Source organism: Tupaia chinensis, unplaced genomic scaffold (genome assembly GCF_000334495.1).
Source record: "Tupaia chinensis unplaced genomic scaffold, TupChi_1.0 Scaffold000206_1, whole genome shotgun sequence".
NCBI lineage: Eukaryota > Metazoa > Chordata > Mammalia > Scandentia > Tupaiidae > Tupaia > Tupaia belangeri.
The window spans coordinates 1,263,145-1,286,009 of NW_006159681.1; the positions used below are offsets into that span (position 1 = coordinate 1,263,145).

Here is a 22,865-nt window from a genome sequence, read left to right on the forward strand (position 1 = left end):
CCATACTCCCATCCTACTTAAAAGGAAGTTGTGAAGGCAAATCAATGCGGCAATAACCATTAATTCTCATTTCTAATTTACAATAAGTTACATCAACAATTACTCCTAAAACTTGGAGTGACCTCATAATTGTATAGTATGCATCTATGTGACCATTTGGTTAGCTTCTTACGGCTTTCATTTTGCATATTTACATTTGCCTTGTCTGTCATTTCAATCACAAAATTTAAGAAACTATGCCAATGATTCATACTTCTCAAGTGAAAGCAGTGAGACTGTGTAAGTTTTATTTCAACTTTTATTATGAAGTCCATCTCCCGAGTATAACTTCTCAGTTGGTTATTTTTTTCTCATTCCCTTATTATTCAGGCTTTTATTCTTGTTTTCAGTTCTATTAGTAAAGCTCTCTCTCTTGAGCCAATCTTTGACCCACATATAAAATGGTATTCTTTGATAATATCAGGCCAATAAAGCAAAACTGGTATTCAGGTCTAAAAAAAAAGAATCGTCAGTATATGCTTATTACCTGTGTCTCCAAGTTCATATAAGAGGAAGCCATCAACAGTAAGGTAATTCTGAAACCTTTCTCTGTTGATCCATGATGACAGATCACCATCTTCATACTCTTAAAAACAAAACAAAGTTCAAAAATTATAGTATGAATATGAGTTTCACATAGTATTTTATATAGTTTTGCATTGTTATATATCTCCCCACAAGAGAGAGAGAGAGAGAGAGAGAGAGAGAGAGACAGACAGACAGACAGACACAGTGCAAGGGCAAGTGAGAAACTGCCCCCAGAAGGGATGACCACATTGCAATCCCTTCTCCTCCATTCTCCGCCTGCAAACCCATGTGCCCAGTGTGATTTTCAAGCTACCAGATCCAGGACTTGAACTGCGGCCTGTCATGTGGGAGTACAGAGATATAATCACTACACCAACTGCTGGTCCCTAAGTGATTATGTTTTAACATGGCAATATGTATAAAATGTCTGACTAGAATCAAAATCTTAAATCCATAAATTTCATGTTTAGGAATTTCTAACCAAACCATCAGATGTATAACAGGATTACTGCACAAAGCCATCTTCACTTGATAAATGCTTGATAAAAACAATCACTGGGACCAGCAGGTGGCATGGCGGTTAAGGCGCTGGACACTCCACATGGTCGACCTCGGTTCGAGTCTCGGACCTGGTGGCTTGCTTTCTCACTTTCCCTCTGTCTCTCTCTCTGTGTCTCTCTCTGGTCAAATTAAAATGAATGAATGAATAAATAAAATTAAATAAATAATTCTTTTAAAAAAAATCACTAAAAATAGAAAAAAAAACTTAAAAATAAGTTATCAAAAATTCTAAATCAGAAGTAACTAGTACATATTGAAAAAGACTATTTACCAGTTAAAAAAAACTTGGGGCCAGCAGTTGGCATATTGGCTATGTTGCTGGACTCCCATGTAGTCAACCGTGGTTCAAGTCCCAGATCCGGTGGTTTAAACTCACGCCAGGTGCATGTGTGTGCATGCCCAAGATCCTGAGAGGAGAATGGAGGAGAAGGGATTGCAGTGTGGCCATACCCCTGGGGGGTGATCTCTCACTTTCTGTCTCTCTCTGTCTTTCTGGCGAGCTCATGCATCCTATAGCAAAAACCTCTCATAAAAAAAAATCTTGTAATCATTTAATTGTAAGCTAAGTTACATAACAATATTATAGTATGATCCTTTGTCGAAAATACAGTATGAAATCATAAGTTGGTAGAATGATAAGGCATATACTAGTGAATGGTGATTCTGAACTGATGCCTTAGATGACTGCACAGTGGGTGATTTTATCAAATCCCTTGCTCTTTATTTTACAACATTCTTCCTTAGTCTACAACTCACGTTTACAATTGGCACAATCAAACATAAAACCATAATACTACATTAGATTTTTCCAACATCAAACACTTCTTCTGCTAAGCAGACTGTAATAGCAAAGAAAAATTGTATCCTGATTAGAAATATAATTCTGAAGTAATTTTGATAAATTATTTTAAGTACATGAAAAAGAAATCGATACAAAGTGACAGTACAAACGTGAAAGTATTTATGGATCTGGACTTACAAATTAAAACATAAACATAAAACTAGAAGTTGATTCTCAGGCATGGCCTTACTCAAAAGAAACCATTATAAAGATTACACAATGTGATAAACCTGCAAACTACTGAAATACTGTATTTCTTCATCTTTCTGTGTGTCTGACTTATTGGACACCTTTTTAAAATTAATTCTGAACACTTCCAAGTAACATATAGTACAAGGTTTACTTCATTTTTTTTAATCTTAGAGAGGTTTTTGAATAGGGCACGTGCACTTGCTGGAAAGACAGAGACAAAGAGACAGAAAGTGAGAAAGCACCCCCTGGAATGGGGGTGGCCATGCAACAATCCCTTCTCCTCCATGTTCCTCTCAGGATTCTGGATGCATGCACATTTGTCCAGTCTAAGTTTTAAGTCACTGGGTCCAAGACTTGAGATAGAGTATGCCATCTGCTGGTCTAAAGGTTTACTTCTTTTTCTTCTTTTCAAGAGAGATTTTTGTTATAGGATGCTTGTGCTTACTGGAGAGACAGAGACAGAGACAGAAGCGAGAATTCAATTCCCCAGAGGAGATGGCCACACTGCAATCCCTTCTCCTCCATTATCCTCTTGGGATTCTGGGGATTGTGAGCACACACTCACACATGCCTGGCATGAGTTTTAAGTTGCCGGGTCTGGGACTCCATCTATATTTGAATACGTGGCAGTGCAGAGATGTAACCATTATGCCATCTGTTGGTCCCAGTTTACTTCTTAAAAAGGGCAAATAATCTAACAGAAAAACCTCGCTGCATGAAAACTCTGAATGAAAGAATACTGAATGCAAAAACTGAAGCAAGAATGTTAAAAAAAATTAACAAAATGTGTAGCATTTTCAAAATCTTTTATCAACTCCTAAATCCTATGATAGACATGGCACTTAAATTTTACAATGTTGTGTAAAATGGTTTATGTGAGTTAAGACTCTGGAACTTACCATCATAAACAAAGTAAGTTTCATCTTTGAAAACAAGCACAGCAGGCATCTCTTTCAGTGTCACATACTGAAAAAAGAACAAAATTTTATTTTTCAGCAAAAGTTTTGTTAGCTATGATTTCAAAAGTACTGAAAGACAGAGGGAAAAAATACAACAAGGTAAGCAGACGATGTTACAAATAGCAGAAACCATCAATCCCAAATCATCCCCAGACTGGCTCCTCCTATACATTCCCTGACAGTGTCCTGACAGCTATGGTGAAAACCACAGATTACTCTAAGAGGTGCCAACAGACCTACAGATGTCAGGATGAGGTACTTTCCAGTGGAAGAACAGCATGGCTTAGGGGTCAGTCAGCACGTCCAGGTTTCATTCCTTCCCAGCTTCTCACTGCTGGGTGGTAATGAGCTGAACACTTGACTTAGGGGAGTCTGCTTCCTTGTCTGTGAAATAAAGACACTGACAGCACCTGCCCCGTCAGGCGGTTATGAGTTACAGTGGAAAACCTAGGTGAGGGGCCAGCAGGTGGCATGGGGGCTGAATGGTGGTTGAAGTGCTAGACTCCCACTTTGCTGACAGCAGTTTAGGTCTCAAACCTGGCAGCTGGCTTTCTCACTCTCCAACTATGTTCCCTCTGTTGAGCACATATGCCCTATCCTATAGCAAATTAAAAAATAGTAACAACACTAAAATAAAATAAATAATTCTATATTTAAAAAAGAAAGCATGAGGACATCAGCTAAGCTGTAAGCTGTTTTATGAATAACATTTAAAAGTAAATCCCAATAGTAATAAGGGACTCACTTTAGGAAGTACCTTCTTCTTTTTTCTTTTCTTCTTCTTTTTTTCCCCCCTTTTATTGGAGAGGTTTTTGCTATAGGGCGTGTGCGCTTGCCAGAAAGACAGAGAGAGACAGATAGAAGTCGAGAAGTCACCCCCCAGGGTGGATGGCCACACGGCAATCCCTTCTTCTCCATTCTCCTCTAAGGATCTTGGGCATGCATGCACACGCACTCAGCAAGAGTTTAAGCCATCATGTCTGGGACTCGAACCGCTGTCGACTACATGGGAGTCCAGCAACATAGCCATTACACTAACTGCTGCTCCCAGTACCTACTTCTTATACCTGCGTTATACTTACTTTGAAAGAGTAAAATTATAGTAGGAAACCAGTATTATAGTGAAAGACAAGTAATGTGGGTAAGCCATTCATTTTACCGAAAATAAGTAAATCAGCTAATAAATAATAAAATAAAAGTAACAATGAAATAAAAATTAAGGCAGCTGTCCTGAAAAGATTAAAAAGGGAAGAAGGTACATCTCAGGATGGAGAAGACAGTACAGAGAGATTTGATTATATTACTACTAGAAAATGACACAGCACCAGGAAAAGAACTATTCTACAGGCAGGGACAAACCCCTTAGGTATGGTTCTATAATCAAGGAGACCTCTATCACCGGCTTTTGTCAACTCATCCACGAAGATGGTTGGGAAGATTTTCCAACATTTGCAATCTCTCTCTTTCTTCCAAGGATATCTCGGATATCTTTACTAGTACTCAACTGACAGTCTGAACCTGTCAAGGCTTCTAGTTCCACATATTCTAATCTCTCCTCCTCTTCCCTGTGTTTCTTTAAATTCATTTTCTTATACGGGTTGAGCATCCCTAATCTGGAAATCTAAAATCTAGAGTTCTCTAAAATTTAAAACTTACTGAACACTGCCCTATAGCAAAAATGTCTCCTACCCCCCACCTCCCTGCTGGAAATAAAAAGTTAGAAACTGTCTTAATTTGTCTTCAAAACTATTACTGTACTTTGTACTTTCTGGGGTTTTCATAAACACTAACTATAAAGCTAATAAAGTTCTGAATGACTAAAACATTAAATTCAGAATAGGATTCATAAAATTATGGGCATTGTACTCTTTTAAAAATTTTCTATGGGGGTGCTGGCAGGTGGCATGGTGGTTGAGAATGCTGGATTCCCACATGGCTAACTGCGGTTTGAGTCCGGGACCTGGTGGCTTGTTTTCTCACTTTTTCTCTCTTTCTCTTTTCTTTAATTCTCTCTCTCTCTCACACACACACACACACACATACACACACTCTGTTTCTCTTTGGTCAAATTATAAAAAAGAAAATTAACTAAATAAAGATAAACAAAATAGTTCTTAAAAAAAATTTCCATGGGAATAAAATTCCCCACATTGTTCTGAAATAAATGAGTTTCCCCTAGTAGATTTATGCAACTACATATTAACAAACTAAAAAAAAGAAATGACAGATACTGATATTTTCAGTAATAAGTGATACTTAAAAAGAACTAACTGAAAAGACTCATCAAAGTAACCCATAATAACCAAGAGGTATGTTCATGTAGCAGATGGTATTTGTATTCACCAAGTTCTAGTGAATTTGACCTAAAGTACTACTCCATTTCTATATGCAGATAATGATGGTGGTGGACAGTGTGAGGGCCTAGAACTCAGCAAACCCTCTGGTACACTCCAAGTGAAACTGCTAGCCAAGTTTTGCAGACAGGGTACAGCTTAATTACTTGCCTCTAATACTAAATGTGGTTCACTGGAATCTGGAGTAAAAAATAAGTTCTACTATGTTCTGGGTCTTAATGCACATGAAGGCAGTCCAGAACAGAGCTGTGTAACCTCTGAATATCTGATTTTAAGTATGGCTCTCCTTCCACTCCATCTTCCCTTCCCCAACCAATGTAAATGCATATACATAAAACACTCAAAAACATAATATTGTCTTGGAGCACACTAAGTACACTGAAGTAGGTTTAGGTGGACTGGAAGTTTCCTGATGTTCCCAAACGAGTTGAAAATTTTTAGAATACACACTAACAAATAAACATCTAAATACACTGCAGAAAGTATTAAAGACATACACTGGGTAATTCTGTAACCTTGTTAAAAGATAATATTAAAGGAGACAGCAGGTGGCATGGTGGTTAAGGCCTTGGAGTCCCACATGGTGCACCAGTTTGAGTCCCAGACCAAGGGCTTTAAAAACCACAATGTGAGTGCATACCCATCCAAAATTCCAAGAGGAGAAAGGACTGTGGTGAGGCCACCCCCAGGCGGTGACTTCACTCTTTGTCTCTCTCTGGCAAATGTACATGACCTATGACGTTTTTAAAAAATTTTTTTAGGTTTTCGCCATAGGGTGCACGTGCTTAAATATCACAATAATCACAGTGAATAAATGTGATAGTAAAATTAAGCAACAATTTAAGGAATGAATTATGTTATTAAAATCTAATTTTAAATCTTACCTCAGGAACCACTTCTTCAGAGGCAGAAAAGAAGTATGTGTACACAATCAATTCTGAAGCAACATCTATGTATTTTTCCTACAAAGATACAAAAAAAGTCATTTAAATAATTGTTTATTAAATTAATTTATTTATCTTATAAATAAAGACACAGAGAGAGAGAGAGAGGGAAAGTGAGAAACCAAACACCAAACTGCCAGGTCTGGGACTTGAACTGTAGTCACCCATGTGAGAGTCCAGCATCTTAACCACCACGCTACCCTGCCACCCTCTAAAAAGGCCATTTTAAAATACTAATTAATGATCAAAATTTATTTCTCATTACACAAAGCTACCTTACGCAGTAAGTAAACATCATCATCACTTGCTACTTTATGCCCTTTTACACGAAAAGGTAAAATATAAGCAAATAAAATAAATTGTTTCTAAGGCAAAAGACCATTATAACTAAACAGTATTCCTCCAAATAAAGTTCATAAACTAAAACATAAGTTCCATTCATACTTATTAATTGTAAATTAGATTAACAATGTCTACAAAAAATGATGTTAAGGACTACAAGAAAGTATGTGTGCATGTATGTGTGGACACATATGCACACACGGACACATAAAATAAGCTTAAGACAGTAAGTCATTTTGTCTTTAAAAACTTTACACTCAAATGGTAGTTTGCAACCTCAAAAACTCAAAATGTTAAAAAGCAGCATGAGATTTAAGCGACCAGGTCCATAATAGAGGAAACAGTAAGGCAGGAAACATCTACTTATTCACTTCTATTTGATAAAGGCAAAGTAAGAACAAGGTGAGAATAGTTATATCTTATTGTGCTGGCAAGTGGTACAGTGGTTAAGGGCACTGGGTTCCCACATGGACAACCATGGCTAGAGTCCCAGACCTGGCAGTTTGCTTTCTCACTTTCTCTACCTCTGTCCTTCTCTGGTCAAACAGAAGAAAAGTAAATAAAACCATTGTTTAAAAAAAAAAGAAAAATATTTACATCTTACTCTATCAATTAAATGCTATATAGTTGGGGATTTTATTAAGGAAATGTATACCTTTTATTCAGGTACACAGGAAAGTGCTTTTGTTAATGAAAAATACTTAGGCTGAACATAAATATAATAACAAGTAAGTTTTGAGTTTTTGGTGATATAGTAGCTATACATTTAGCAAATTAAATAGAACACATCTGCTTTTATGAATTATAAAATTATTTCATACTTTCAAAGGTGATTCTCCACCTATATAAACAAAAAAGACACGATGTCTCTTCTGTACATGCTCAAACATTTCCTGACTTGGAAGTGGCCGAATTAAAGCCCTGTTTGAAAACAAGAGAGAAAACAAACTTACATTACAAACTACAGATAGCACAAAATTGACTACTAGTCATACAGCAGCTAATAACTAATCATGTCTAAAATTATAAAGTTTTACTAATATATTAACTACATTTTAAGTTTGTCACCAACTCTATAAATTTAATAAACGTACAGCCTAGGACTACTACTGTATCTATCTATTAAAAATGTATACATTACTCACAATTTAATCTATCAGTTTCAAAATATATCACTCCAGAGAACAGCATCATTAACTATATTTTGATAGGCCAAAACCAAACTATTATCCATTTATAGCCTACAACTAAAAACAAAACAATTCACATTAGAATAATCTTTTTCTCAGAGCCAGCAGGTGGTGTGGTAGTTAAGGTACTGGACTCCCACAAGGCTAACTATAGATCAAGTCCCAGACCTGATGGCTTGAAAAAATCACACTGGGCGGGACCAGCAGTTAACGTAATGGCTATGTCGCTGGACTCCCATGTAGCCGACTGCGGCTCGAGTCCCAGATCCGGTGGCTTAAACTCACACCAGGTGCGTGTGCGTGCGTGCCCAAGATCCCGAGAGGAGAATGGAGGAGAAGGGACTGTGGCATGGCCATCCCTCTGGGGGTTGATTTCTCGCTTTCTATCTCTCTGTCTCTGTCTTTCTGGTGAGTGCACACACCCTATAGCAAAATCCTCTCAAAAAAAAAAAAATTATCTTTTTCTCTCTTTCAAAACACAGTTCATAAAAATACACTGTGAAATACTATCACGAGAGTACTTAGTAGTATATAATTAATATCTATACTTTATTCTATTAATTTAAATGCCATGTAGTTGGGGTTTTTATTCATGATAGAAAACACATGCATTATATGCTAGTCAGAGGGAAGAGAGAAGCACCCTGAACAGGACCTCCCAACACCATGATCACCTTCCCAGTCCTACAGCTTACTACAGTCTTAGCATGCCCAGTATGTTTTCAGGTCCACCCTGGTATCCAAACCCATGGTCAGCTATGTGGGTCTCAGCACTGCAGTTCAGTTTGGCACCAACTACACTAACTGGCTGGGCCAAGTGCTACACATTTTAAGTACACTATGGAGATTAAGACCCATCCAAAGAGTTTCCTGGGATCAACAGATGGTATAATGGTTATGTCACTAGACTCCTACATAGTTGACCATGGTTTAAGTCTCGAACCCAGCAGCTTGAAACACATTGGGCATATGTGCGTGTATGTCCTAGATTCCAAGGAAAGAAGGAGAAGGGATGCTGCATGGCCATCCCCTTGGGGGGTGATTTCTTGCTTTCTGTTTCTCTGGCAAGAACGCGTGCCCTATAGCAAAAATCTCTCAAGAAAAAAAAAAAAGGCCCAGAGTTTCAAAGATGTTACTAATTATTTTCAGGAAAATAAAATGGAAAATGATAGCTATGCTAATACATAAGAACCTCACAAAGGGGGAAAAAGAACTCTACTGAAGAGTTTTATTATACTAGCATTTTTCAACTCTGAATAGACTGAAAACTGAATTACATCAAAAGTTATTATAAAATATACTGTTTATAAAAAAAAATTTAAAAAGTAAAAGAGATGATCTTTGAAATATTGTGCTATCATCATTATTTTCACTCCACCAAATCTGTAAAAAGAGCTGAATGTAGTTTGCAAAGGCAAACATACTTTCAAAATGCACAATTCTTAAGATGCATTGCATCACTCTAGGTTAGCCTCTATTTCAATACTTAGTAATTAATAAGTGATGCAACTCTAGACGTCCCTCTTGCAATTTCATCTGCAATAGAGTCATCTCCAGTTACATCAGGAGAATCTGTCCTTAAGCTAAAACCAAAACTCACTAAAAATTGCTGAAACATAAGTCATGGGAGAATAAGGTGCATCCTAGAGCACTCCCTTTGTTTAAAGTTATTTCAGGGGACCAACAGATGTTGTAATAGTTATGTCACTGGACTCCACTGTGGTTCAGGTTCTGGACCTGGTGGCTTAAACTCACACCAGGTGCGTGTGTGTGCGTGCCCCAAATGCTGAGAGGAGAATGGAGGAGAAGGTACTGAAGTGCAGCCATCCCTCCCAGGGTTTGGCAGGGGAAGTGATTTCTCGCTTTCTGTCTCTGTGTGTCTCTCCATCAAATGCACATGCCCTATAACAAAAATCTCTCTCTCTCAAAAAAAAGTTACTTTAAAATTTATTCACAAAACAAATAAAAAATTAAATATACAATCAATGAGTGAAAAAAGGTGAAAATTATTCATAAGTATTGCAGATTTTGATATATAAAGGGAATGCCCAATTCTGTGAATTTTCTCCAATGATTTGAGACAGTATCCTTGCTACCCAACATCCGTAGTTTACCTTGAAGTTATTTAAAGTTATCAATATAACACATTTCATCAAACTCCTAAGACTGTATCTCTACGATAAAGCCAATATAGATAATTCTATCTTAATGAATATTCTCAAAATGTTCCACATAATCAAGTATAATAATGATAAGTACTGACTTTTTTCTTTCCCAGAGATTTTTGCTATAGGGTGTGTGTCCTTGTCAGGAAGGCAGAAAGTGAGAAATCACTCCCCCAGGGAGATGGCCATGCCACAATTCCACCAGTCTTCTTTTGGGATTTTGGGCAAGCACGCACATGTGCATGGTCTAAGTTTCAAATTCTCAGGTCCAGGACTTGAACCGCGGCTTACTACGTGGGAATCCAGTGACTTAACCACTATGCCACCTAGTGGTCCCAGTACTGATTTTCTTTATATCCTGGCAATCACCACAAACAAATCAACAGGAAACACTTATAGAAAAAGTAGTTTCCTTATTAATAAGCCTCAGAGATGTATAACTTGAATAGATGTATGAAACAGTATTTTGGCTGTATCTAAAAGCATTTTCAAGTATCACAGGCTAGAGACGCAAGTCCAAATCTATTTAGAACAGTATTATTCTAGGGCTACCTTAAAGCGCTTAAATTAGGTAACAAGAAAAATAAATTGAAGTAAACCAGTTAATAGAAATGCAAATCATCATAAAAGAAAATTGAAGATTATGAAGTTGCTATAAGTAATCAAAATATTAAAAACCAAAAATTCACTGCTTACAGTGAATTTAATGTGAGGGTTAACAAATGTAATACAAATCATGATCTCCATTTGTTTCTTTAAATCATATCTTTGGATATGCTTGCTATATAATCTTGTCCTATCTCATAAATAAATAAACCAATTTTGAGAAGTCCCTAAGATACAAGAATTCAATATGGTTTATTAAAATATATTTTATTTAAAAAAAAAAAATCATAAAAACCTTTCCTAATAAGAACTTACCCAGATACTCTGTGAGCAAACTCAATAATATCATCCTTAGTTCGGGGTCCTCTATAATTATATGCCAAGTCTCCCTTTAATCTAAAAAAGAAAAAAAAGGATAAAACTTGGATTATTTTAACTATTTTAATATTCAATGAAAATCTCTACTGTTGCATAACATTATAGTGTATAAAACAGTAAATGCAGATAAGTTTTAGAAGTAGCATAATCATGTAAAACACCAGGCAATCTGCTTCAGGACTAGCAACTCAAATGTCAAGAGAAAAACTGTATTAAAATTTCATGAATATATTTTACTCTGCATTTTAGAGTTCATGGTATGAAAAATGAATAACTATACATTTTTGGTCAAGAGCTTGGATAATTAAAGTATTAAAATTTTTATAATCTTCTCTGTCAAAAGATAAATAAAAGGACAAGGAATTAAGAGTTATTAGTAGAGGCAAACAAATTTTTTTTTTTTTTGAGAGATTTTCACTGTAGGGCGCGTGCGCTCGCCAGACAGACAGAGAGAGAGAGAAAGCGAGAAATCACCCCCCAGGGGGGATGGTCACGCTGCAATCCCTTCTCCTCCATTCTCCTCTCGGGATCTTGGGCACGCACGCACACGCGCCCGGCGTGAGTTTTAAGCCACCGGGTCCAGGACACGAACTGCAGTCGACTACGTGGGAGTCCAGTGACATAGCCATTACGTTAACTGCTGGTTCCCAAGGCAAACAAATTTTTTGCAATATATTATCAGTTATTTGAGAGATGCTCTAACATGACAGAGTAAAACAATGCATAAAACAACTCTTATAGAAAACAAGGTAAATCTCCAGAAGCCTACAAATGAATTAATGTATATGCCTAATAAATGGAAAACTAAAAAAAGAAAAACTGGGAAGCACAACAGAACACCTATAATTAAACAGAAAGAAAAGAAAGGATAATAAACACAAAAAGTACAAAAGGCTTTGTGAAACTTTTTCAAAGTGGGGGAAGGAAAGAAGTCAACACAAACATGAGAGATGATAAATTTATCCAGGTTTTGAAATTTGAGGTTTTAATATATTGACAAAAAGCTTACTTTAGAATAAAAATAATTTTCAAGAAAATTTCCCATCTTTCCTCAAAACAAAAAAATGGGTTAATTAGAGAAAATCTCATAACGACATGCCTATAAAATAAGTTCTTTAGAATTATCATGAACCATTTTTTTCCAGCATCAATATTCTACTAGACCTGATTAATACCTACACATTAGAATTAACATCCAGCAATTTTTATTCTATTTCTTTCATTTCGAACAAAATAAAGTCAATTATACGAAAGTTAAAATTGTTAGGAAGCAGGATTTACACTGATAAAACAGAATATACATTTGAGAGCTCTTCGAGGGCAAAAGACCTTCCATAATTTATGACTGTATACCTTGTCCTGTACAGTGCATGTCACATTTTCACTGAATTAGCCGTAAACACCACAAGTACTTAAAAATGAATAAAAGAACACAGATCCAATTTCTCTTCTCATCACGTACCTCAGCTAAAAAGAATGGCTGAACTCAAATCGTCAAACCTCCAAGAAAGCGACTAGGAATGTATGTTATAAAACGTAAGTAGAGTGAACTAATAAAAATACACATATAAACATACAACACTCAACTTACAGCTTAATTGTTGGATAACCTCGAACTCCAAATTCTGAAGCAATGCCTTGATAAGAAAAAGAATAAATAATTCTAAATTTCTTTTAAAACGAGAAACTAGATAACAAATGAGCCTTTTACTTAAAAAAATATTTATACAAACCCATATAGACGTTTTAAAGTCTTAAAAAAAAAATGACAAAACAATTACTTCATGTTCAACCCAGGGCCTACACAGCATACACTGACAAGAAAGAAAAAAAAAAAAAAAAAAAAAAAAAAATCCCTTGCCTTCAAAAAGTTCATGGAAAAATAAAATTACAGTATAAATTTATCTGATATCAAAAAAACTGAAATCCACACATGCTTTATATAATCCACTTCTGCCATGAACTTCCTGAAATAATTCTAAAAGAACAGTTAAAAATCATCTAAGAAATACTTATCTTAAAAAATATTTTACTTAAAAAGTATTCCTCATTTGACACCATTTCCAGGACAAATATGAGCCTCTAAAAAGATTCATCTCTTCCTTTAGTGCTTTCTGAATCTTCAAAGAAGTGAAGTGTATTTATTTTGAAAAATGCATATGATATTTGCAAAATTATTTATTATAGTTCATGTGCGATCAAAAAGCAAATTTATCTTCTTGTTTTAGGAATTACTGCTTTTGTAACAACCTAAAATAATTTGGAACATCTCAACAAAGACTATTTTGAAATCTTACATTAATTGAAATCAAAAAGAGGTGCTACCATGTCATCTTTTGAGGACAAAGAAGATATAGTCATAAAAACAAGCACAAATCAATAGGGAGTTGAAGGCTCTTCAAAGTACAGAAATGATATAGCACAATAATCCTGTACTAGTTTACAAACTCGACTTCCCTGCAACTCAGGCAGGAAAAAAGAGACAAAATAATTTCAGTTAATGGATGTTATACAATATAAAACTTAAAGAACGTGTTTATGCAAGGTGTACCTCTCCCTCTTTATTTCCAGGGTACTATCACGTTTGGGTACACACATTATAGTCGGGCAATCACCATAATAATCTCCATTAATTTTTTGTTTCTCACCACTCTTTACCAATTCAAAAGAATAATGACATATATCAAAACCTCTCCAACTTCCTTTGACAATTCTAGAGTTTCCCTTTTAAACAATATGGAGAGAAGTGACTGGAAGCTCTGGGGTAAGGACCGAAACTTATTTTCCTAAGAGCCAGTGCAAACAAGAGTCACAAATAAGAACTCGAGGTCTGAAGACAGGTCCTGGCTCTGCACAGTCATGTGAACTTACAGCAACTACATGATTTATCTGTGCCCATCCCAACACAGGACTGAATTCTGAATTCTGTCAAGTGCACTCTAATAGGAAAGGACTGCAGTTATGGAAATCACCTTCTTCCAAACAAAATCACGGATGTGATGTTGGGGAGATTATGTGTAAAGCCTATTCTTAACGCCTTTATTCTCAAACTAAGGAGGCAGATAAATATAAGCCTTTTTTATCTTCAACTAAAATATATTCAAAACCACCAGAACATAAAGAGTACTAGATTGATTGGAAGGGAAAGGTTATATTCCACTAGTAGTCCCTTTAGTCATTTAAATTGTCCCCAACTTTATTTGAACATAAATTTAAAAAAAAAAGGAAGTACACAATAAACGGCGAGATACAGTGAGGGGTATACTCTGATGCTGGGATCTTATAGTAGGCTTCAGAGACAAAAACCACAGCCCCACACTTAACCCTATCACTTAATGTCCTTGATTTCAGTTTTTGGATCCAGAAGATTGTATCACTCACTCTTCAGCCCTTGGCTCCTTGACCATCAACCTTCATTTCTGATAGAATTTAACTGACGACGATTCTTAAAACTTCGGCCTAGCTTCCTAGGGGGGAAGGATGGTATAATAAAAACAGAGCACACAAGCAAAGAGCAGGTCACAGACACACAACGACGTGGGCCAGAACTCCTACTGCTCCATTTATCATCTCTGCAACTCTGGAAAATCTTCCCATACTTTTCCAATTTTGTTTACCTTTCTGCAGATACCACTCATCTTGTAGGGCTGTGAGTGGTATTTTAAATGTGAAAATAAATGGTGCTAATCTAGCTAAAGAAACTAAAATGTTGGTAAATTTGGTTATTTCTTTGAAAGCAAGAATGGATTAAATACAAGTGCTGAGAAGAAACTCGGTCTATGTGACTTAATGTTTTTATCCTTTATTTTTCATATTAGAGAAAAATGTTTTTTTATAGACTCCTGCAATCAACTCCTTCACAAACTGAAAATCCATTTCAACATGAGTGAATTCCCCGAGATTTTGCAATTTTAAATATTAAGCACAAAGCACTCTACTTGTCATTTTCTCTGAAATTATAGTGTCTTGATGGTAGAGACAGGTGTGGATGGGAATCACAATAATCTTTGATTGTAAGCCTAATTCTGCCTCTAACTTAAATGTGTGAAACAGTTTTTCCACTTCTAGTTATTTTGTTGATTTATAAAATGGAAATGGGAAAAAAAGAGTGAGAAGTTAGACTCAATCTCTGAAGTTATTTTCAGCTCAAAATACTGTTTTTCTTAGTATTGCATTACTATTTGTCTAACTTGAAAAGGGCATAAAACACAGCAGTGGTTTGCAACCACCTGGAGACAGTGTGGCTACCACAGCCAGAAATGGGGGATAGGAAGGGAGGACACGGGACCTACTGGGTAGAGGTCAGGGATGTTGCTAAACATCTTACATTGCATATGAATAACTGCCCCCACACCTCCCACACCTGCCCACAGAATTATCCTGCCCCAAATGTCAATAATGCAAGATTGAGAAACCCTGAAATATAATCATTAACTAAAAAAAAGAGCTTATAATTTAGAAAGGTAAAATTAATTTGCAACCCTAACAAGACTAGAATAAGAAGTCACTGGCCAAATGCTACTGAAAGTTTATACATGGAAGACAGATGAATATCCATGAAATCACACCTCCCAATTTGGGGGAAAGAACACGCAGCAACCCCTTCTCCTCCACTCTCCTCTCAGGATTTTAGGCATAAAATCAGGAGTTTGAACCAGAATTTGAACCGTGGTCCACTACACACGAGTCCAGGGATATAACTATTAGATCATCTGCTGGTCCCAAAGAATATTCAATTTCTTAATCTGTGCTATTAAAAAATGTTCCATTTCGCTTAGAGAGTAAGCAGAGTTTCACCGATTCCGCAACAGAAACTGGCATACCATTACAAGCAGCATTATGTCCTAACTTAACTTGGACATGAGAAACATTTTCAGTGCCCATTTTTGAAGGGCAGATACAAAAAGAGAAGCTAAAATATATATCTAAACTTATGCTGGCCATTTCACAGACTTTTTTTGTTACCTGATTACAGTATTATTACTTGAAAGTGTGCATCAAGAAATTTTTGACACAATTCCAAACACAGAGCAGAGTAAATCCTAAAATTAATTTTGTCTGGTTAAAAAAAGTTCAAAGAGATCTGCTGGATTGAGTCTGAAGGCATTTGTTTTCAACCACAACTGTGTGAGAGAAAAATAAGTATATTAAAGACAGATTCTTACAGAGCTTTTACACTTGATCAGTCTGAATGCCCCTATGCCATTGGAGTCACCACTAAGATCTTATAACCATCTATCCAACAAAGTAACACTCTACTTGGTGATTCCCCAACGTAAGCATGCAACAGAATCATCTGAAGGACATGCTGAAAATGCAGGTTCTCATCACCCAGTCTCAAAGACTTTACTTGGGAGTGCTGGTGTGGGCTTTCAGAATCTAAACAAATGACAGGTCCCTGGGTAGTAACCCTAGGACACGCAGCCTACAGACCTATGGAGAGAGATACTGATATCCTGACTGCCTGCAAAGCAGCCTAGGGGACGGAAGAGATGTCTATGAAATAGCCCATCCTTTAGCAGTAGACATATAGGTAGACAAAGAATACTGACAGATGGCTTGCTTAAAAACATTCCATTTCTTTTCTTTTCTTTTTTTAAGAGAAATTTTTGCTATAGGGCACATACGATGCCGGAGAGACAGAAAGTGAGAAATCACACCCCCCACCCGGGGGGAAAGAATGCACAGCAATTCCTTCTCCTCCATCCTCCTCTCAGGACTTTAGGCATGCATGCACCCGCAGCCGGTGTGAGTTTTTACTGTCGGGTCTGGGACATGAACCATGGTCCACTATGTGGGAGTTCAGGGATGTAACCATTGGATCATCTACTGGTCCCAAAAAAACATTCAATTTCTTAATCTGATTGATTCCAAGTTCTATTAAAGTGCATGCATTTGAACTGTCTTGGAGAAATTAAAGAAACAATTAATAAGCCCAAATTTTTTTGTGATCTCTACTTTCTGGATACTTAACCAACATTGTTTAAATACTACAAGATATTCTCCTACTCCACAGCACATAAAGTATCTCTTTGATGCTATATTTTAAGTGTCTAACGTATCCATCATTGACAGCAAGCACTAAGCAGCAACTCTAGACAATTTACACATGTTTACTGGTTACTGTTTGGTTTTTGCCAGGAATGTAGGTTTCAGGAGAGGAGAAATCTTTGTTTTGCTCGGTGATGAGAGATGTATTACAAATGCCTAGAACATGCCTGGTAAGGTAAACACCCAGCAAGTATCCACTAGGTGAAAGCTGACTTCCATTTTTCTTCAAAGTAGATTTTTTTTTTTTTTTCAGTAAGCCATGTTAGGATGATTCAAGTAGCCACGAAGATTTATAAGCAAGACTAAGTAAAGATGGGAAAGGGGGTGATGGAGATTTAAATTTCATATCCAAAGGGTAAATTACATTAAATATCTAAAGCACCTACTGCAGTGTATTGGTGGATCTCAGTACGTATCAGGTCCCTGTTCCCTGTTTTTCAAAGCTGGCTGGTTCACTTGAGATAAAGTGCTACATGTGTGTTTCCTGCATTGCAACCTCTACAGAGGTGTTCTTCTCCCGTTAATTCAAAACAATTTATAACACGATGCCAACTGAACAAGAAATAATTTAGAACAATCTTGGACTTAGAAGCAAAAATTAAATCTGAGTGATTTTTCAAAAATGAAATTTTAATAAAAGTCCCATTGTAAAGTATCTAAAAAGCTGTAAACTGTATATGAAGTCAAAGATCTAAAAGAGTACTGATTTTTATGGCCCAGCCACTGAGGCACAGGCGTGGAGCAACTGAGCCACACTAGAGCGCTGTCGGGGGCCTGGGTTTAGATCAGCAAACACCTAGACAAGCTGAGTGCGCCCGTGCCCCTGGCTGCTGGGAGGCTGTGGGAGACACAGCATGGTGAGGCGCTGTTGCCCATCTCACCCTAATCCCAATAAATAAACTTAAAAAAGGGAGAGTATTGGTTTTTAGTCACAGCATTTGAAACACTTTATCCTAAAGCTACTTGGGAAAGAAAAATCTGAGCTGTTTTTCCCTCAGTCACAGCACCCCTTACTGAGTAGTAGCACATAGCGGCATTTGATAAAACCTGAGTAATAAACCATGAATCAGAAGTTGCATAAAGAACTTCTGCCCTGATGTGCAGTACCAAAGCTTCGCATGAACAGTAAACCATTAAGACTTTTACAGACTTATGTGTACCATACACTTTCTCAAGGACTAGTTTTCTTTATATTCCTATACTCCTTTATATGTGACTCTATTATGCCACTGAGTGATTCAAGGAGTCACAGGATTCTACCATGTATAGGGTGTTACTGTATTTATTGGTTTACCCATCTTACTCAGACCTGTACTAGGATATAAGCATTTCCAGGATAGGCAGGATTTTTTTTTTTTTGGATCTTTCTTTAATCTCTAGAGACTATTTTATTTTAGTACAGGGCTTGACAAACAAGAGCTAATAAGTAAATATTGATCAAGTAAATGAATGAATGCATCTATGGATAAATATGTGTATCATGTCTAATCAATACACATGTCTAGACACAAGAACACTTTCATGAGCACAGCTGAAATTGGTAACTTTTTAAACATTACTAAGAGCTTATTTTAAAAAATAGTCACCTGAGCAGTACTCTCCTGCTATTTACCTGTTCAACCCACCATGTTCAACAACTCACTTGTGTGAATATGTCTAGCTCTAGTGTATCACCTGCATCAAGTTCCCTAGTCACAACATCTAGAAAACAAAGGACCACAAATTCAAAATAGCTGGTAATCTGAAAAAAACACACACACACTTCTTTTCCACATAAACAATTCACCAACTATGCTAAGAATCTTATAGTTATGTGCACTGTTCTTTACAGAACAGAGTCAACCTATCACTCTTCACTTGCAAACACCGGAGTTAGCATCTCCACTTCTTTCTACCAACGCACCCCTCAAGCTGGCCTCCCAGCAGCTTTCTCCAGGATGCATTACAGAAGTTCACTTAGATGATCTTCCTGTCTCTGCCTACTGTTCTTACCATCCTGCCAGCTGCTGCAAAAAAAATTCTTATCAAGTCATTCATTTGACCAAAAACGTGGTGAAAAATGCATATTACCTCCCTACTCACAACTGATAAATCCAAAGCACTTTGCTTGACCTGAAGGTTCCTACAATCCGGCATTAACCTTCAGCACCATGTATTTGCAGGCCAGTACACCGAGGGTTTAGGGGTTTTGAATATAAAATATTAATGCAATCCTCACAACTTTGAGGATTACCATTCTCCCTTACAGACATGGGCATTAAAATTAGGAGAAGCAAAGTTCTTTTCCAAAGCCACAAAAGTAGGACAGGGCAGAACTGAAATTAAAACTAAGGTGTATCTTGCTCCGAAGCACAGCCCACAGTATAGTGTCGAATGCCTAAAAAGAAATTGTACATTACACATTTCCACTTTCTTCATCAACTGAAGGACATGGACACCTACATTTATTAAGTGCAAAGGATTTTATATGTGCCACATCGTTCAAACTTCAAAATAATCAATAAAGGCAGCATTATGATGAAATGTTTACCAAAGCCTTGGGCAGTCAGAATATCTCCAGGGTGGCACAGTAAAGCAGTAGGCAGAGCTGGGTTTGAGGCCTGTCTGCTTACTGAGGCCATGTTCCTTCCAAATTCTATGAGACCTCATACTTTTTAAACTTTCTTCTTTTTCCAAATCCTTTAAGAAAGATAATGGTAAATTTGTACTATAAAGGGTCAGATAATACAGATTTTGTACTTTCTGGGGTATATAGTCTCTATCGAAATACTCAATTCTGCCCCTGGAGACAACAGTCACAGACAACGTAAACAACTGAGTGTGGGTGTGTTCCAACACATCTCTACAGAAGCCAGCAGTAAGACAGAGTAGTGTGCCCACCATGGCTTCATCCTGCTCTCTGCTGCACACTCACTAAGCTCATTTTCAACTCTCTGATTTTGCTCTAATATCTATTAGTCTTTCTAAAGCGAACACTTCCTGATCCTCATCTGTTATTTATCCTAACTCAATGCATCCGTTAAGCTTTTATTTTTCCCTCCACCATGATGTCTCTGGCTACTCAAACAGAAAGCAAACACTCAAGTCTTAACACACATAGAAATATCCAGTCTAACTCTCAACTTTCTGCAGCTGTCTCATCTAAACTGAGATATCTCAAGTGGGCTCAAAACAGGAAGAGTGGCTTACACATTCACATTAGGCATAAGATTTACAAATACTATTGATACATACTGTATAACCAATGGCTAATTCATTTAATTCATAAAGTATACAGTCTTAAATTATTAAGATAGCTTTAATTTTACATGAATGAAAGTTCCTTGCACCTTGAGTACCACTGCATATAGCTACAGTTTTAGTTATGAGAACAGTAAAATCATAAATGTAGTAAAGGCTTACTGGAATAGGAAGTGGCATCCATCTTTCCAACTTTAACAGGCGAACCAATGCTTTTCATCTCAAGACCAACTTCATTCCAAATCGGTTCCAGTTTTTTACAATGGCCACACCACGGTGCATAAAACTTGTTCAAAAAAAGAAAGACAATCCCTAAAATATTTTGCTGTGAAGTATCAGTTAATGTTAAAAGAATCTCTTCAATTAAATGGTCTGCTATTAATCTGTTTTAGACAAAAACGTGATATACACTTTTTATAAATGGTTACATAGCCAAAGATTAAATATACATAACAATCTACGTATAGGTCAATTCCCGGTACCTACCTCAAAACTAATACCATTTTAAGTTCATTTTAAAAGATCAATGACACCTATTTACAAAGATGCACAATTTAAAATAAGTGACTTTGCTTCCAAGTGATTGTGTCTATGTTCTATATAAAAAGAAACCACCAAAGATACATACACATGCCACACGCGCATCCTGTGTTAACGATCAGTATCAATCAAGTTCCATTACAACAATGCAGCACAATCGGGGCCTTTGCTAACTTTCACCGTAACCTCTGGGAAATAGAGAGTAGGAGGTCTGGTCTGACACAGGGACATCAGGTTGAATCGACTAAAACCACAGCCCATTATTCTTCATCAGAATCACCAGGTTGGGGGGTGATACATAGGTTTGTACAGTTAAGTGGTAGAAAAGCTGCTTGTTATATTCTCACAAAATAAAGTTTGTTTCTAACTCTACACTATGGAAATGTTCAAACATGCTCTAAAGGAGAAAGGAACAATGGACTCTCATGTCCCATAATCTCACTTCAATAATCAACTCTGCCATTCCTGTTCCATCTCTATAGCTGCCTGTTGCTCTTTTTGTGGAGCCTTGTTAAAACAAATCCAAATGTCATAAGGTTTAAATATTCCAAACTCCAAGGTGAGGAAAAGATGATGAAAAATGTAATTTTTTTTACTATAAAGATCAAAGTATGATTCTGACTACTAAATGATAATATACTTAATTTCTTTGAAAACATGAGCAATAGTGAATTCTGTAGTGAAACTAAACCATAACTCCCTCCAGACTTAATTCACAAGTAAACCTCTTTATAATTTACCAGCTTCCCTGTTAATACCCCTGGCTCCAGAAGTTCATCCCAAATAAATTCGTTTGTCAGGAACCTCTAAAGCTCTGAGCTTCATTTTTTTTTTAAATAACTATTTATTTTATTTTATTTATTCATTCATTTTTTTAAAATTTTTTTTTATTTTTTATTTTGACCAGAGAGAGACAGAGGGTGAGTGAGAGAGAGCGTAAGTGAGAAAGCAAGCCATCAGACTCAGGACTCGAACCCTGGTTGGCCATGTGGGAGTGTCCAGCGCCTTAACCACCACGCCACCTGCTGGTCCCCTGAGCTTCATTTTAATATACTAATCCAAGTAGTAATAACTGAGAAAACAAACTGAAAATATACATAAACACTACCTGTATATCACCTTCTTTGGAGGAAATTAGAAAATAATACTTAAAATGATAGGGTGGGTGATTAGAATTAAAATTAATATACTCACATCTACGAGCCAAATGTCATCCTTTCGATTTTCTTTAAATCTAAAAAACAAAAAGAAAAACAAATCTCTGATTACATATTTCTATCTACAACTGTATGGTAGTGGAGAGATAATAAATTAATGAATATAGAAATATGACAAAAATTCTTTCTTTTTTTTTTTTAAGAGATTTCTGTCATAGGGCACATGGGCTCACGGGAGACATAGAACGAGACAGAGAAAGAGAAAGCAAGAAATCACCCCTCCCCCGCCAGGGGATGGCCACACCACAATCCCTTTTCCTCTATTCTCCTTTTGGGACTTTGGTAAGTACACATACACGCTGGCATGACGTTTAAGAGGCTGGTAGCTGGGTCTTAGACTCAAACCACAGTCAATTACATAGAAGTCTAGAAAAGTAACCATTACACCATCTGCTGGTCCCTCTTTCAGTAACTTTTTATATAAAATTTTTACTCAGTGACCTCAAAATCTTATCCTATCGATTAAACATTAAAAATAAAACTAGAGGGACCAGGAGTTAGTGTAATGGCTATGTCGCTGAACTCCCACATAGCTGACTGCAGTTCATGTCCTGGACCGGATGGCTTAAACTCATGCCAGGTGCATGTGCATATGTGCCCAAGATCCCAAGAGGAGAAGGGAGGAGAAGGGAGTGTCTGTCTTTCTGGTGAGCACTCGCACCCTATAGCAAAAACCTCTCTAAAAAAAAAAAAAAAAAAAAAAAAAAAAAACAAAAAT

At 36.7% G+C, this 22,865-nt stretch overlaps 1 protein-coding gene across 3 annotated transcripts in view; it reads right to left on the minus strand.

The window, feature by feature from the left end:
- Window positions 1–22,865, minus strand: part of TMX3 (thioredoxin related transmembrane protein 3) — a 42,904-nt gene that overhangs the window by 15,045 nt on the left and 4,994 nt on the right. For 2 of the 3 annotated variants that reach the window (XM_027771328.1, XM_006147224.3), the window contains exons 3-10: window positions 22,125–22,164; window positions 20,553–20,676; window positions 12,691–12,736; window positions 11,037–11,117; window positions 7,582–7,681; window positions 6,359–6,436; window positions 3,061–3,127; window positions 527–625 (exon numbers count right to left, since the gene is read on the minus strand). In XM_027771328.1, the coding sequence (XP_027627129.1) occupies window positions 527–625; window positions 3,061–3,127; window positions 6,359–6,436; window positions 7,582–7,681; window positions 11,037–11,117; window positions 12,691–12,736; window positions 20,553–20,676; window positions 22,125–22,164 (635 nt within the window). Of the gene's footprint in view, window positions 1–526; window positions 626–3,060; window positions 3,128–6,358; window positions 6,437–7,581; window positions 7,682–11,036; window positions 11,118–12,690; window positions 12,737–20,552; window positions 20,677–22,124; window positions 22,165–22,865 lie in introns of those variants that run through there. The other variant, XM_027771329.1, reaches the window with a different exon arrangement.